The 18,426-nt window shown below is 37.7% G+C and overlaps 1 protein-coding gene across 1 annotated transcript in view; it reads left to right on the forward strand.

The window, feature by feature from the left end:
- Positions 1 to 18,426, forward strand: part of LOC124161853 (gastrin/cholecystokinin type B receptor-like) — a 531,853-nt gene that overhangs the window by 439,977 nt on the left and 73,450 nt on the right. Inside the window, exon 2 of the mRNA XM_046538072.1 lies at positions 12,824 to 13,021. Coding sequence (XP_046394028.1) covers positions 12,824 to 13,021 — 198 coding nt within the window. The remainder of the gene's footprint in view (positions 1 to 12,823; positions 13,022 to 18,426) is intronic.

Below are 18,426 nucleotides of genomic sequence, written 5' to 3' on the forward strand. Positions count from 1 at the left end.
CAAACGTTCATAAATTATTCAATATATGTTAATGTGCCAAATTATTTGTAGTTTTAAGTGATGACCTTTCCAAGAGTAGCCTTTTACAATGAAGCTTTGAGATCGGTATAAGATTGAGATGAAATAAGCAGCCATTAATAGATTAAAATGAAAGAAAATATTTATTTTTGTAATAAAAGTGTAAATAAATATGACTAATGAGATATGGGGAATTCAAAGGAAGAATAAGGTAAATTTATCAGTGATTAGACATGAGTAAGACTGCTTTGTCAAAGGAATATGCATTTTAAAATGTAGAGGACGAAACAGCAATTTGGAGATGATGCTATTTTTTCATTTATTATCCCAAATTTAGAGATACTTCAAAGGTTTTTGGAAATTTAATCACATTGGGATCCGAAAATTATAACTACAAATACATGCGTAATTCAAAACTAATGAAATGCAAGTGTACAGTTATCTTGTTATATCTCAAGATATATCCACTCGCAGATATTTTTTTTTGGTTTCTTTGATTTACGCGATAGAAGTTCGTATCGTCCCTATAATTTAAAAGAATATAAACACTCAGATACATTATGCCAAGGATGCGCAGTTATTAGGCTAATTTTCTCGGATCTCGTTAGCATCCTCAAATCAACATGATCGATTCAAATTAAATACCGCCCACTAGTCTATTTTCCAATTATGCAGTCAGCTGTAGTCCAAAGAAAAAACATTTACCTTCGCTAATAAAAATTAAAAAAAAAGTATAAGTTTGTTTTTGGCTGCAAAAAAAATTGAAAATAAAGTAAACAATCGACCGGCTTCAATGACGTATCATCCATGACCGAATTTCTCAGGATTGAGGTGTGGTCATCTCAAATCATTCGCGTCTACGTGACCTCTTATTTTAGCCATAAATATTCATTCGGCCAAATCTCCAAGAGCCTCAGTGGCCGTTTCACGATCCCATCATTCATTACAATTTGCTGTTATAGTCGTTAGGTACTCCAGCGATACTTTTATACACCCTTGGGACGTGAGACTCGACCTTGACCTCAAATTCGACGAGATACTTGGACTTGGCACGAAAAGAATGAAATCTTTATTCCTTTAGATGCATGAGATTAATATTCCCTTTGTCACTTTTCCTAAGTCCAAGATCTATGAAAAGAATCACTGAATATTTATGCGCAAAAATAATCTTCAAAAGAGCTTGCCAAACTTGATCAAAAACAGAATGGATAATTGTAATTCATGATAAAATAACAAAGCACTGCACGATACGGGATCCTAACTTAGCCAAACTAATGTAATACATGATAAAATACAAATTGTAATACATGATAAAATAACAAAGCACTGCACGATACGGGATCCTGACTTAGCCAATCTTCTCATGACGAATTTCATCCTTGGTCAAATATTGAAGATAATACGGAGAAATATCATTATTCATCGACATAAATTACATCAGCGTCATTAAAACTGCAGCATTAACGTATTTACGCATAAACGATTGTTCTGTAATTTTGCATGCTCATGTGACATCAGAAATTGTGTAAATTTTTAAATAGTATAAATATGGTTAGACATTTTAAAAATTCAAATATATTCAAGAATTTAGATTATTCATAAAAATTACAGTACTTTAACAGAAACACGTTTATTTTCACTCGGTGTACCCAAGGTTTTTTGCCAATTACAGTGCAAGGAACAATATAACACAAAAAGTAACTCTATTACACAGTACATCTCCCGATACTTTTACACCAAAATATGCTTATTTGTGTTCCCTCCTGCCACATTCGTAATGTACCGTTAGTAAAACATTACATTTCCCGTTTTTCCCCCGCCCCGGGTGATCAAAACGTAATCCATACCAGTGTTTGTGCTGCTACTTTCATCGCATCCCCAAATCCCATTAATCAATTATTCCTCTCACCACATGACGCGCAAAACATTTCCATCTCCGTAATGTCTCTGGGCTGGGCGCAGCAACGCCGCATGACGATCTTTGTGCGGCTCAGATGAGATTCGTTTTCTAATTTTTATTCACAAGCCGCTTTCCGCAAGTTCCATCTCGTCCCGACTGCGTCATTTCCTTCGCCCTCTGACGAATTTTCCGATCGCCGCCGCAATATCGAATGTTATCTCGGGAGGAGGATTGATCGGGTGAAACTGTGTTGGGGTGGGTGCAATTGGTGAATGGGGGTGGGGGAAAGGGAAGATCCGATCGCAGATGGCGCTTAAATCAATTTCCACTCTCCGCGTTTCCTTCATCCTCGCAAATCAACGCCATCGATATCGATAATTTCGGGAGGGAACCCCTGGCAAAATGGATTTGGAGATCATTATATCATTCATTTTCGTATGAAGATTTTCTCAGCTTATTAAAAACACTTGTCTGTTTCCACACTCTTTTCTTTTCACCGACCATGGTTTGTGCCATTATCAAGGTTATTTATCTAGGTGCCATTATCTTTCATTTTCACAGCGTCTTTTATCAATGTTGGTGGTTGTTTTCGGGAATTGCTGCGTAGGCAACATTTTCTTACTCAACGTTTCTTACCCAATCTAATGACCAACGGCCATCGCCTTCCGTGAAAATTCAAAATCGGATCAACAATGGGTCAACGAAACATATATAAGCTCGGGACGAGAACAGTTTCCCTCCCATTTCCTTGAAAACCCTCCCAGTAGGAGGAGTGAAACGTCGAGTAATAAAATGTTACCTACGCTGTTACCCGAAAATAACCACCAATATCATTATATCATACCTCCTAATATTTGCAGAGTGTAGTTTTCAAAAACCACCCTAATACTGGAAAAAGTAACTACCTTTGGTAAGCACAAGAAACAAAACTATCCGACCTTAGGCTGTTTTAATAGGTGATTATTAAGACATGTTTCACTGAGCTCTGTGCCTCATGAATGCATTGGTAATCTCAGACGATGTAAAACTCCTATCTTCTCGTATAAGTAGAAAATAGGTCCCTGTGACGTCACGTGGAGTAGCATCGCATGGGCGCCAATCTGGTCTTTTTCAAATGAGGATAAAAATTGACCATTGCCATTTGTCTGAACTGGGATTTCTAAAACCAAATAATTTGTATATTATGAAAACCCTAATGGTGGGCAACGAATCGCAATCAATGCCTTTCGTTTTCTCTGATGAAGGAAACTACCCAATTCATGTTACTGGGATGAAGGATCCGTAGCTCTAATTCTTCTTTGGTTATACCGCCTTAATCACCTTTGGTCCTTCCGAGTTTGGTGGTTTCTTCCCAATGGACGTCGTGATTTTCTGGAACACGGAACTCCGCCACGGCCGATTTCTCAGACCGAGTCGGAGGTGGTGTCGATGCCCATTCCCCCTGGTCTCTATGGTCGTATCAGTCTCTTCGATACATGAATTCATTTCGCTACATGCGTGTGGAATATGGTACATTCCTGGTGTTTTGAATTGGAATTGGATCCTTGAAGATCTAATAAGTCTCATGATAAAAATTCTTCGTAACACTTACCTCTATTACAATTGATTGTAGCACGAGATCACATTTTTAAAAATCGTGTTGATCCTAAGGTGATTTCTCTTTTCACGTTTCCTACTTTTGAAGTGGCTGATCGCTGTTATTGGGAAAAGAATCATGCAAGGTTCACAACACCACTTCGTACCATGCAAACAAACATTTTTTATCGATAAATTGCAACCCACGCCAAAACCGAGGATATCATCAACTGCACCGTGCAATTCGCAATTAACCTACACCCTTCAAACTCCATTTCTCCACTTTATTTTAAGATTAGACTAATTTATATATGACATTAACACAAATTCCGTTTCCCATTGTACAAGTAATCAACAGAGGTGAAGGGGTAGCTTGAATATCACGTAGCCACTCTGCCGGCCTCGGTGGCGCTGGGGTAAAGTCCCCGACTGCTAACCTAGAGGTTGCGGGTTCGATTCCCGCCTGGGTGGATTGATCACCATCCAGGGCATGGATGTATGTGAAAGTCAATCAAGTTAATTGTAAGGGAGGATAATGCTGTCCTAAATTCGCTTGAAAAATAAAAACAAAGAAAAAACTAAAATGCATAATCGTGACACCTTCTTCTAAAATGACTGAAACAGCACCTTAGAATACACGCAAGCATTTACAGATATGACTTTAGAAACGCATCATCGACAATTTTACAACGGAGTAATCATTTTATAGAGACATAATTAGGATAAAAAAGTGAACGATAGCCCAGGCTAACAATGTGAACAATTTGGATGAGGACTTTTATTTTGAAGTGATTAATTGTTTCAAGATTTGATGTAATATCAAAGATGTTAAAGAATATGTGCTGGATGCAATGCAATCCAAATGGAGCATCTGTAATGCTGCGGTTAATGTTGAATCAACTATAACCCAGTGAATCATTTTGACACATTAAACGTGCCAGCCATTCGGTAGTGAGTAGAAAATAAAAATACAATTGATATTAATTCACGCAAGGACTTTTGTTAACTAATTACCGATCACATTAATTCTAATATAACGCACCATATGTATTGAGGTAGCTATGGTTGCTGATGGCTGGAAAAATATTATTTCATTCGTTAAAATCAAAGAATAAATACACGTGGTCGATACAAACAGGCCAAAGGAATATGAGAATACAAAATCAAGCTTCATCTCCATCCCGGGCACTTTCAGTCTCATGAATTAATCATGAGGAGCATTCAATAGCTTGAAAGCTTATCAGTCGGAATGCGGCTTTTGGTGGAAAAAGGTCAAATTTCAATAAACCTCTTCAAAATACACAAATGATTTATTGCATCAATTTACTTCGAAAAACTTGGATCTTGATTTAAATGGATCTGTAAAGCCAATTTCACACATCCAATTTTACTGCTGCTGCTTTAGCTATATCTAAACCAGTGTCTCTCCACTATTATAACCACAGAAGTTTCAAAAATGGGCAACAATTCTTAGTGACGGCGAAAGAAGAGAAACAAAAGAAATTACAGTGGCGTTAAAAAAATATTTCTAACTCCACTTCTTTTTCGAGAAAATTAAATTGAAAGATGGATTACTCTTGATCCGTAATCAGTAATAAATTAACAATAAAAACTATATTCAGCTATGTACTTCGCATCCGTCGTTAAATAAATGTAAAAACCCACGCTATCATTTACGTAGGGCCAAACGAATGGTTATGCAGACGAAATAAAATTAATCCATTGAAGGTAGACCAACAAATGCAGGCACAGATTTTGATAAATTAAACGAAGAGGTCGCCAAAAAAAACTCACCACGGAAACGGAAACAGGTTTCTCCTTTTACGACTTAAAGGGTTAGCCAAGAAGCATAAATCTAAGGCAATCGATCCCTAAGTCATCAATTTATTGCTACAAATGTCACGAGAAATGGAAAGCCATGATACTTTCTCGTTAAGAATGGAATTCTTACGACTCAAAGTATGTAAGAATAAAAATAACAGCGAATTCGATTTGATGGCTCTCATGCCATACTTCTGTCACTTGTTGAACGTTCCTTATCGACTCGCATGAAATTTGGCCCCAAATATCTCTTGCCGCCCTTTCGACAGAGCTGCACGGGAAACGTTGGACGGAGCTGCCATCCGACGCCGAGGTCTCGCACTATCTCTTCTCGTGAGGAGTCGCGCCTCTCGTCCAAATCGAGAGCGGGATATAATTTCAAGACAATTTATTTTATCTTGAAACAACTGGACTAGCTACGAAAATATGATCATATACCTTGGTTAAATAGCAAACAAAAAAAAGAAGAAGGAGGATTCTCATTGCAGAGTGTAATGTTTAAAAGTAAACACATACATCTACATCTACGTAATATCCTGCGAGCCATCTCTAGGGTGTTTGGCAGGGCGTGATCAATCACCAGCATGCAGCATGTATTGGACTTCCACATGCCCATCACTTGGTCCAAAAAACGTCACGTATGCTATCAAATTATTCTAACATATGCTGGTAGATATAAAAATAAAATTAAGAAACTTGCATTAAGTTTTGCATCTACATCTACACAATACCCTGAGAGCCACCTCTATGGTGTATGGCAGGGGGTAATAAATCACAAACATGCAGCATGCAACAGGACTTCCGCATGCACACCGCACGGTCATAGAAATATTACGCTGACTAGTAAAATATATATGCTTATTAAAAAAAAATTACCAATGGTTAGTAATTCTTAGAGCAAATACATGCAGGGTTGGAACTATGAAAAAACATGCAATGAGTGATCCTAGCGAGCGACGCCATTTTTCCTATCAATTGAAACAACGTTGCTATCCTACATAGGTTAGTAGGCTAGACTACAAGCCATCTACCTAATTATGAGTTTTATCGCTGCCGTTTTAATTTCTCATCGATAGTGGAAAAAAAAGACATTATGAACCTGTTTTGCAGTCTAACTCTCTTATTTTATTTATATGATCTAATATTCCGTACCGTTTTGGTGTCCGTAAGATATGGCTAGCTTTGTTAGAAAAGACGCTTCTCCTGAATTTATCTAAAAGGTCCCTGCCCTGATTTTGAGCTGAAATCATGATGCCACATGAGGCAAATGTAAATTGAATTAATGGACATAATGGCAGGATTTTGTGGGTGTTAAAGCGGTAAGTGGAGCACATTGTGTGAATCTCCTAGTCCGATACAAAGCCAGGACAAATCATTTTTTGATAAGGAAAAAATTGCTCACCTAAGTATGTTTAAATTCTTGAGATATCTTTCTCGATGATTGTACTTTATAATATTCATTCACCAACAAAATTCTTCAAAGCGGGGTAAGTTTTGATTAGCGAGAAAAGATCCCTCACGTCTAAGCCACAGCCATTACTATGTGAATAGGGTAGTTTCCTTCATCAAAGAAAACGAAAGGCTTTGATTGCGATTCGTTACCCACCATCAGTGTTTTCATAATATACTAAATATTTGGTTTTAGAAATCCCAGTTTAGACGATTGGCAATGATCAATTTTAACCACATTTGAAAAGGCCAGATTGGCGCCCATGCGATTCCAATCCACGTGACGTCACAGGGACCTAGTTTCTGTACGAGTAGATAGGAGTTTTGCATCGTCTGAGACTACCAATGCATCCATGAGGCACAGAGCTCAGGGAAACATGTCTTAATAATGACCTATTAAATCTGCCTACGGTCGGAAAGTTTCCTTCGTTTGATAAGGTATTAATTATCCTCATTTAAGCCAAGCGCTACCTGCTAGCAGGGTACTCAGCTCCCTGCTGCATCGCTGCGGCGCACATATCCTCGCTCCAAGGTCACCTCATGCGGTGGTAGCGGGAACCAGTATGACGTTACACGGGATTTTCCCAGCATTCATACTTAGCCGTCGCGTTTTCGCGCGCTTGAAAATTTTCACTTTTCATTAAATCGCGAAAAATACATATCGTCATTTAAAAATCTAGAAGCGTGAAATGCGTACTCCAGGAGTAATAATCTTTCGATTTAGGCAGTAAAAAAATAATAGTAAACCATCCTATTGTAAAAATTCACCCTCAACACCACACAATGGAAACATTATTTTTTAAAGGTATCTAAAAGGTTAGTGAATAACCTTTCCGAAAAAATAAAATAATATATATCAATTGGAGCACCATCGTCCCTCGGGTCATATGCCTCGATAAATTGATTTAAAAAGTTTCCAAATGCATCCGCGCGGCTTTGCAGAAAAATCGTCATAATATCTTGCTTTATTTTTTCAGGGCACAGTCGAGTCAAATTTGGTATTTCCGGACGGCAAGTTATTTTTTAATTCAAAAGGCTTGGAAATTAGGTTATTTATTTATATCGTACTTTAATTCGAGTTTTTCAGGTAATGCCGTCGTAGGAAAAAAGTTTCTGTTGGAATATTCTAAAACCAATTCAGCGGCCTATTGACGGAGAATCACCCGGATAATCATAATCTAAATATACTCAACGTTTACACATTGAATTAATGAACGTTTACACATCGAATTAATGAAAGGAAATACGACCGTATTCAATAATGTATAATATCTGAACTGTAAAATGAATGCGTTATATTATTTATTAATCACGTAAAAGAAGCTGACATGCACGCAATAATACGAAAAAACTAATGCCTGCTTCATGCTCTACGTACTAAAATGTACTTCCACTGATGGAAACATCCCTGATATTAATTTTTGAATACGTAATTCATAATATTTATCTGTTCTTTTCGGATAAGTTGAAACGCAATTTATTCATGGAAACTCATTGACCCAAAAGCCGAAACACGCAACGAAAAGCCGTATCTTCCGCATTCACGAAGTTTTACGAGGAATATTCCCCGCTGCTCAAAGTAATAGGATTCCATAGAAGAGGGCGTAGGCAGGGTTGTGCATTACTCTCAATAATAGCATCCCGTCTCACTCAATGCAATCAGCGATTATAAAGACTAAGATGTGTGTTGAGGTCACGTGTATACTTTTCTTGAAAGTTGCTCTAACGGGGATGGCTCAAAGTTTTATTCCACCGCTTTGTGTCCGGAACAAAACAATCGAAAAGCCGCCATAGATTCCAAATGCCATCTAGTGAGAAACGAACTAAAAAACATCGTACTTGACCTAAATTAGCGTTTTTCTTTCTCCGCGGAAACTCTTCATAAGCGGGTCAGGAATTTCTACCACTCGCATTACGCCTCATCTGGTCCAAACTTTGGACTTCATTCCGATATAAATGTCTTTCCTAATTAAAAAAAAGACAGAAAAGAAATATCTCGATGAAAATAATTCTAGTATAACCACTGACTTTTGACGATATCGGTAATGAGAGCGAGGCTTTGCAGTCCAATCAAAGGGACATTTCAAAATGAGCTTCATTAGTCAAACTCAATAGCCTCGCGGCGAAGGCGTGATGAATAAGTTTTTTCGCGCAGGAATAAGTGGCTGCAGATCGATAAGGACTGTGGGTTTGGTCACGAGAAGTTAAATGTATGACGCAAAAGTATATAATGCAGACTGAACTGACGGATTATAGTTTTAAGGAAAAAGCAACTTTTAGTGGGAAGCCATTTCTGATTATAATTCATTACAGTTTTGAATCAGAAATGAATGTACAATCGAAAATTATTAACTCATAATATTCAATTATTAGAACTATTCAAATTCAACCTTTTCTCTTCGTAATGGCTATATTTGCCGACAGTGATGCCGGAAATTTATTCACTTTTGATCAACAAACTAAGCACGGAATAATTTATAAAATTTTGACGGTTACTTTTCGACAACTTGATTATTTTAAAACATCAAAACGCTTACAATGACTAAAATGCAGGATACTAAGTGCAAATAACATACATAATAGACAATTTCATTGTTACATAAAGTTTATCTATTTGTAATTAATAAAGTATGTAGATAGAAGCATGCTATTGCCGAAATCTTAGATAAAAAAGAGATCTCGGAAAAAATGCTCAAATAAATAATGATTTTATGCTAGGCAAATATTACAGTCGTTTCAGAAATATTTATTTATTTACCACTTCTATCATTTTACTTGCATAGGTTTTCTAAGGAAGACTAAACACACAAGCCTCATAAACTAAACAATACCTTTTCATTGAACCTTCTCTCTTGTGAAGACTTTCAATGTTCAAAATGTTTAGTATGGCTCCTAAATCACAGAAGATTCTTTTTCCTGAAATAAAATATGTTGTTACGAGTACAATATTTATTATCGAGTCTGCTTCAAATCGACTTCGGATAAAACCTGCGGGTTTTAAGCCTATATGATGCTAAATTTTATTTTCGGGTGGAATTGTAATTTTTTAGTATTATTAGACTCTAAATTTCTCCATAACTGTAGCCATTGAGTACACAAAAATTACCTTACCACGAAGTTCAACAATTCTTAAATGTGAATTAAAATAACGTGTGGCGATAGTTGGCGATAAATGATAGACAGCTTCGTTGATGATGCAGATTTTAAAGCATTGTAATTGAGTCAGAGCCGAGTTATCCTTGACCACGTGGGATATTCTATATTTGTAGTAATGATGCCTCTACGTTTCTGGGTTTCACCGCGTGGATTTTCTTTGTGACGACAGTTTCTCCGGTATTCCAACCGGCGTCTTCAGGTCGACCAGGAAACATTTTGAACATTGAAAGTCATCACAAGAGAAAAGGTTCAATGAAAAGGTATTGTTTAGTTTATGAGGCAGGTCATTGAAATGCTGTATTGAATCAGTGTTTTTAAGAAACTATAATGGACACGGATAGACGCACAGATAAATATGAAAATAAAGTAAAATAGGAGGTCACTACACCACTCTGGGTGCAGTCTTGTGGAGCGAAAATTGCAATTATTCATCCAATTCTTGATTAATTTCATCCATCGGGAGAAAAAAATTAAAATAGTTCAATTCGACACTGTAGAATTTTGCGCCTTAAGCCGTTGAGCCTTGAGCCTTTAAGCCGTTTTGTACAAACCCATAAGGGTAGGCTCTCACATTAGGCACTCTATGATGTGGTTACTGGCGAAGACTTGTACACGTCTATTCCATCCGTCGGCTTTTCAGTCCACCCAAGCAATTAAAATGGAATATCAAGAAGCGCATATCCTAATGGATTTTTTTCAACAACCTTTAGCCCGAAAAAGAAATTTCGGGATGTGCCCACTGAAGTTCGCCGCCCCCAAAATTGAGTCAATACGCAACCCTTTCCTTTTATCCTCACTAATGGCTCCCAACGGCTCAGACCACTCCTCAACCTCCCTTCCTTTCCCTCTAGCTTTTCGAGGAAGAAAGAAGAAAAAATTCCGACCACTTTCCTCGCACTTTTTCCCCATCACTTTCGTTTGACTTAAGGACGGAACGGGCCAGGGCTTCAGCCAGTGAGCTGAAGAGGCAGCCGTCTCACGGCGCAACTCTTAAAGGGTTGGCTCCAGCGAATTATTTCTTTACATTATAATAAATATCAAATTTGCACATTTATTTTGGTGATATATTTTAGCGAAAGTAATTGAGATTAATTCGGAGTCATCTACTTTTCATAATGTCAATGCTAGTCCAGGCGGAAAATTAACGTATAGATAGTATCCAGGTCTGTTAAATGCAATGCCTTAATGCCTTAATCTGCGAACTGAATAAAATGCAAAGGAAGTATGCACGTTTCGTCAAAAACTGCTACGGGCGTACAGACAGTGTTACCCAGATGTTAAGCGAATTAGGCTGGGAGCCGCTGGAGACTCGGAGGCTGCGCGCTAGGTTTAGATTGTTTGAACAATTGAGATAGATATCTTTAAGAGCGACACAGAGAACATAATATTAGAGCCACACTATATTTCCAGGTCCGATAGACGCGATAAATTAAGAGAGATGTTTTGCCGAACGGATAGATATGGGAATTCGTTTTTCCCCCGAACTACAAAGAACTTTAATAAATGCTAGTCCCAACTTCGTTAGAGCACTTTATTTTTTTTTTTAGCTGTAAAAGGCTGGTGTCCTAACACCCCATGTCACACGTATTTTAGGCGGCTTGCGGGGTGTTATGTTGATGTAGATGAATGTCGTTGGTTCAAGGAAAAGAGACACAACAATAATGGACGAACAAGTACCCGTCGAAGAACGGGTTTTAAATGGAAAATTTAATGCAATAAATATGAGTTATGAGAGTAATTTTTGGCATATGAAACAATTGTTCAATAATTATAAAGTCATCAATGTCATATAAAGAATAAGCATTCCTGATCAGTGCTAGATGGAATGGAATCTGGGCCGGACGACGACGAAATTATGATCGGGTTACATACCCGTAAATGGTCCAGCTGCCACGCTCAGATCGTGGGTTTATATACAGTCAGGGTCAGCTGAGGCCGGATCTGATTGAAGGAGCCAGAGTTGGTTTTCCCGGCTATTTTAATGATGGGATTCCAGGTGTTGCACATAGCTCTTGCCCTGCTATATTGAAGTTGCTTTTGTCTAATAATATTTCCATCGTTTATGATAGGTACCAAATATTACCATCCTCAGGTACAAAATGATATTACCATCCTCAGGTACCAAATAAAAATATATAGTTCAGTTTCTATTAGTACCTGAGAATGATTGTATAACAATCGAAACACTCGTAGTTTTCGGTTAATACATTTTGAAAAATACGATATCTTCGTTTATGAATATCATTCGTTATGTTTCACGAATCTCTCCCAATAAAGTTGACTGTATTTCCATCGCCTGCTCTTAGAATATATCTTAGAATCCTTTGGAGTGGTAGAGCCAGTGGCGCAGCGAGGGGGGGGGGGGGGTTTTGGGGTATAAAACACCCCCCAGAGCTCAGAGAAATTTTTAAGTTAAACCCATTTTACTTAATTTGATTGATTTTACTAATAGAATAGTGGACGGATTTATAAAATATCCCTCAGAAAGCCGTAAAATTCACCATTTTGAACCATTTATCTATAAAATTCTGCAATTTATTAATCTCGCACCTACCGCTTATCCTGGTGGGTATTCCATACCCTCACACACCCCGGTATTAGTTGCACCTAAATCCCCCCAGCCTTAATTCCTAACTGCGCCCCTGGGCAGAGAAGTTTTCTCTCGTCCCATCTCATGGCATTACCGAGGTCTATGGAAAGTTTAAAATGAAAATTAATAAATCAAATCCTTCTTCAACTCGATGACGCCAAAGATTGTCAAACACTTGTTCTTATAATAAAATTTTGAGGACCACAATTGCGTCTACCTGTGATTCTGTTTCCAATTATATTTCCTTTTCAGTGCAGTAAGCACTAGATATTTTCTTAAACACCCTGGTAACATGCGCTCGTTTTTCTCCACAGCCGTCTCAGTGAGTGTTTCCGCGTGGACGCTGGTCGCCATCTCGGTGGAGCGCTACTTCGCCATCTGCCACCCGCTGCGGTCCAGACGCTGGCAGACTCTCTCTCACGCCTACAAGCTCATCACGCTCATCTGGTTCGGATCGCTCATCGCCATGGCTCCCGTGGCAGCGCTCAGCGAACTGCAACCCACGTCGCAAGGTAAACACCACTCCATTCAAAAGATTAACCGTCCGAATTCACTCTGACCCGGAATTGCAACTCGCAAATTGCAATTCAATAGGGTAGTTTCCTTCATCAAAGAAAACGATAGGCATTGATTGCGATTCCTTACCAACAATTAGTGTATTCATAAAATACAAATTATTTTGTTTTAGAAATCCCAGTTTAGACGATTGTTAATGGTCAATTTTAACTGCACTTGAAAAAGGCCAGATTGGCGCCCATGTGATTCCGATCCACGTGACGTCACAGGGGCCTAGTTTCTATACGGGTAGAGCTCAGGGAAATATATCTCAATAATCACCTATTGAAACTGCCTATGGTGGGAAAGTTTTCTTCGCTTCATAGGGTATTAATAATCCTTATTTAAGCCAAGCGCTACCTGCTAGCAGGGTACTCTGCTACCTGCTAGCAGCCTGCATCGTATCAGCGCTAAAAGCCTCGCCCCAAGGTCACCTCACAAGGTGACAGCGGGAACCAGAATGACGTCATACGAGTTTTCCCGGCATTCATACTTAGCCGTCGCGTTTTCGCGCACTTGAAAATTTTCATTTTTCATTTAATTGCGAAAAATAGATATCGTGATTTAAAAATCTAAAAGCGTGAAATACGTACTCCAGGAGAAATAATTTTTCGATTTAGGCAATAAAAAAAAATAGGAAACCACCACTTAGCCATTCTCCCTGATGAGAAAAATTACACAAATGAAAGTTGGCGACCAATTTATATGAATTCTGGGTGAAGTATTCATGTCTAAGGCAATTTTTGCTGATAAAAACTAGACCTATAATGAAGAAAAAAAAGAAAATTTCTTATTTACGGAAGAAATCGAAGAAGAGGCAAACGAATTGCGGGGTAATCACTTCTTACCTCAAGTAAATATTTCGTAGTAAATGGTTTTGTGTCATATAATTTATGATGACAAATTTTACAGGCATATTTTGGTTTCAATATTCACCATAAATAAGCATTTTAAGTCCAAACATATGGCCTGACCCAATAGAGTAATAATATTTACATTTGTACACGCTTGACGCAAAGATTTAGAGCAAATATAGGAGAAGGAAGGAATCGCTCAAGGGTGCAATGAACCACGAGAGACCCAATGAACAAGGACGTGTAGTAGCTGAGAAGTCGTGATCCGCTCGGCATCAGTCCTTGAGATAATGGACTTTTACGCAAAACGGTTTAAGCCGCTGATTTTTCACCTCGAATAGTTCGAGAACCAGACGTCACCATGGATGTAAAAAAGGGAAGAATAGGGGTCACTTCACTATGCTAGCTAGCTAGCTATTTAATATCAGCAATAAAACGAAACTTCTGAACAAGCCCACTTAAATACATAATCGTAATGGAAAGAGGGCTCAAAATGTCAACGACTGATCCTTAATACGGTGGCTTTTGTTGATTTTCCTTATTTCTCAGAGTGATTTGAAATTATTGACTCAAGTTTTCAACCCGTATTATAATAATGAAGATTTAATTTTCTTTCCAAATGTTTGAATTTATCCCGCCTAAGTTCATGCCTCAAATATTTTAAAAAATAAATGTTATTAATTTTTAGGGTAAGACCATATCTCTGGATTTAGAAGGACTATTGATGATGAATATTGGTATTAAAGCCTACATATGCCAGTTTAATTATACTGGTTATCATTTATACGTATCAACCTGTAGTAAGCAGTGATCAATCCGCAACTCGTTAGCCTCTTTTTCGATTTCTTCCGTAGAGAACATATTGAAGGATTTTTTCATTACAGAGCGTGTTTTTTTTTACATTTTCTCATAATTGGCAGCTTCCGCTGGATAGAAACTAAAATTATCTCCAAGAAAAATGTGGCAAGATGAGGGATTACATTTCATAAACCTTACTCTATTTTATCAATCTTCAAGGTTCTCCATTTTTTGCCTTCATTATTTTGAAGCCATTTGTGAAACCAATTATTCTTTGGTGGAAAGGAAGAGAATGACCATCGAAAAATAAAAGCAAAATAATTTGATAGGCTAGAATTCGATCATCATTTCCTACGGAAGCATTGACATCCACGATCCAGGCATGAGCAGCATATCCGTGGCGCTTTGATTTCCCTCATAGGCCTCAAAAGACTCAGATTGTACATATATAAACCCGCGACCTGAGCACCCTACATCAACCAGTCCTAAGTGTCCATGAAAAAGTATTTCATCGAGGCAAATATTCCCATGGAGCTCAATGGATATAACGTCACTGGACCCCTTAAAAAATTACATCTCTCTCCATAAACACTACCCTAATTTGGAATTGATGCCAGTTTTAGTGTCAAAAATGGAATTAGCTGGTCAAAATACCTGTTTTTCCCATAAAGTATTTAAGTTTTAACTGAGAATAAAAGCATATAATGTATGCGCTTATATTTTCTCACATATATATTTTTTATTTTAATAAAAACATTTTAATTTTCTTAAATAATGGCAACGAATTCATTTTGCGTAATTTAATAGGTACATTCATTTGGTTTTACTCCACTGTTTTAAGGGAAGAGATAGTTGGTAGGGTTTCCCACTTCCATTCCAACAGTGTTTTTCACGTGACACCATCACGTGGACTACCTTTCGTCTGGCTCCTACCCTTCGACCTATCTGGCATGGGTGGCCCTACCGGGAATAATTTGGAACTAATCCCGCCAGTGCAGCTCTAGGGGTCATAGGAACGCGCCAACCTTTCCACCGCGACAAGGTTGTAGCCCAAGGGAAAGGAAAAATGGTGGAAAGGGTGAAATGGACGGAGAGGAAAAGGAACGACGAAGTGCTGGATATGGTTGGCGAGAAGAGGAAGCTTTTAAATGAGATACGGAGGAGACAGAATATATGGATGGAGCGAGTACTTATCGGGGAGGGGATGCTAAAAAGGGTATTAAAGGGTAGAATATTCGGGAAACGGGGGAGGGGAAGGATAAGAATAGGATTTTTTAGATAAATCGAATGGGAGTAGGCCTTACAGTGAACTGAAGAAGGCAGTGCTGGAAGGAAAGGGAGGCTCCCAGATCACTTCTATAGTACTCCATGGAAACTTACCTTAATCGGAAGAATACAATAATAATAATGAATAGGTAATTCATTAAGACATTGAAATGTTTCCACTGAATTACGAATACTAATAACCTCCACCATATCGTGCCACACATCATACAAGATATTGGTAACTGCTTCTGTGCTCCTCATCTACAGTCATATGCATGTGTGTTTTGGGACTCCACCCGCATAGCATCGCTTTTCATGTATTGACCTAGGAAGAATCAACCCCTCCATTCATATGTTGACTTTTTTTCTTCACTTTTTGCCTGATCTGTTCAAATACACGCCGTGGCCTTAATACTATTAAGTTGTAAAGAAGTAAACTATTTTTAACTTTACTTGCATCTTTGATTTGAATAATTTCCCTACGAGAAAATACAGAGGCAAATAAGTAACACTTGATAAGAGATATGTATGGAAAAAATTCGAACGCTATGCTAAAATAAAAAATTTCAAAATTATTTACGCTATCAAATAATAAGTAGGATCAAGGGGGAATGCTATTATTGATGGTTACTCTTCTCTTATCGGATTTTATCGAGGCCATCCATACGTACAGGGTGTCCCATTTATCTTGAGCACCCAAAATAACTTTGTCCAGATTCAAATTCAAAAATGTGTCAAGCAAATGTTCATTATCCGACAGGGGGACATTAATCAGCATGATTGCCTTCCTTGTAGCTTTGTTATTTACAAAGATATGAACAGCGGTATGTCTTTTTTAAATGGCACCCTATATTTTTTATTCGGCAATTCCTTTCATCTCTTAACGACTAATTCTAAAATGTAGCAAAGTGGACCATTAGCATAAACAAAACGTTGTTTACTGCTAAATCCGGTAAGTAGACGAGTTTTTTTATGTTTTCATAACGCTTTTATATATTAATGGTCCACTTTGCTACATTTTTGAATAAGTATTTAGGAGATGAAATGAATTGCCGAATAAAAATTATAGGGAGCCATTTAAAAAAGACATACCGCTGTTCATACCTTTGTAAATAACAAAGCTACAAGGAAGGCAATCATGCTGATTAATGTCCCCCTGACGGCTAATGAACATTTGCTTGATACATTTTTGAATTTGCATCTGGACAAAAAGTTATTTCGGGTGGTCAAGATAAATGGGACACCCTGTATACAGAGCAGTAAAAGTATTGTTTTAACCTAAGATACGAATAGCACGAAAACCAAACGAGAGCTTCAAATGCCGTTTGTAGTTGCACACTGTTTGATCCATTTGGAAACAGAAAGCAAAAACGGTCGTGGAAGAAAAAAGAAAGATTGATGAGATGCTTCTTCATTTGGAGCAGAGAACAGAAGGAAGACTCGCCAGCCTTGAGTGACTTTGGAGGAGATAAGAGATGTCTCATTAAGCTTAAGACTCCCGAAAACGTTTCTCACAAACCTCTTTGATTGCGAAAACCCTTGTATCTTTCCCACGCTGGACCAAAGGAATCACTAAAAAATCGATGAGTGCTGTTTAGACTTGAGGCTTCTGCCGAATTTAAGCTTTCGCTCTCTCGCCTGTGAATTCGCAAGAAAGTAAAATTCGATGACGATGGTTTCCATAGCGATTTGTAATAAAAATTGTTTTGGGAAAATTCAATGAATTATTCATGTATTCAGCATATAGAAATAGTCTTTACTGAGAATGGTGGGGAGGTTTCCGTTTCCAGTTCATTGGAAGAAAACTATTTTTTTTATCTTTTCTATTATTATTCTCTATGAGATTAGTCTGGAAGTTGTGGCAACTCTATATGTGTAGTAGGAAAAGCTAAAGCTGCAGAAACGACTCGTCACGTAGGAAACCTGAATGAATTACAAATATGCAACAAACGAAGGAAAAAACGCGATGCATAGGAAAAGATTACGCATATTTTTTACAAGCGCTCACAAAATAAATGTTTAGCACCACCTGAGGAACAAATATGGACTTATTGTCATTACTCAGCAATATAGCATTCATCCTACGATGAGGAATCATTTTTGCAGTAATAGAAACCAGTGAGACACGGTAGAACGAAAAAATTGTGAGAAATACACCCGAGCCGTTAGAGGTGAGAAAAGTTTCACTCTAAAAATATAGGTAATTCCTGTCAGTCGACGTCAATTTTCTAATTCAACTATACGGGAACTTAAGTTTTTCCTCACTTTATAGATTTTTGAGATGCATTTATTAATTTTTATTTTTTTAAATACTCCTTGCCTATTTTTTGTGTAAGGACAAAGCCAATCTGAGTGTTTACAAACTCCGTCTTTCACCAGGCCGTAATAGGGTAGTTTCCTATTATTTTTTTAATGCCTAAATAAAAAGAGTATTACTCCTGGAG

This window comes from Ischnura elegans, chromosome 7 (assembly GCF_921293095.1).
Source record: "Ischnura elegans chromosome 7, ioIscEleg1.1, whole genome shotgun sequence".
In the NCBI taxonomy this organism is placed as follows: Eukaryota; Metazoa; Arthropoda; class Insecta; order Odonata; family Coenagrionidae; genus Ischnura; species Ischnura elegans.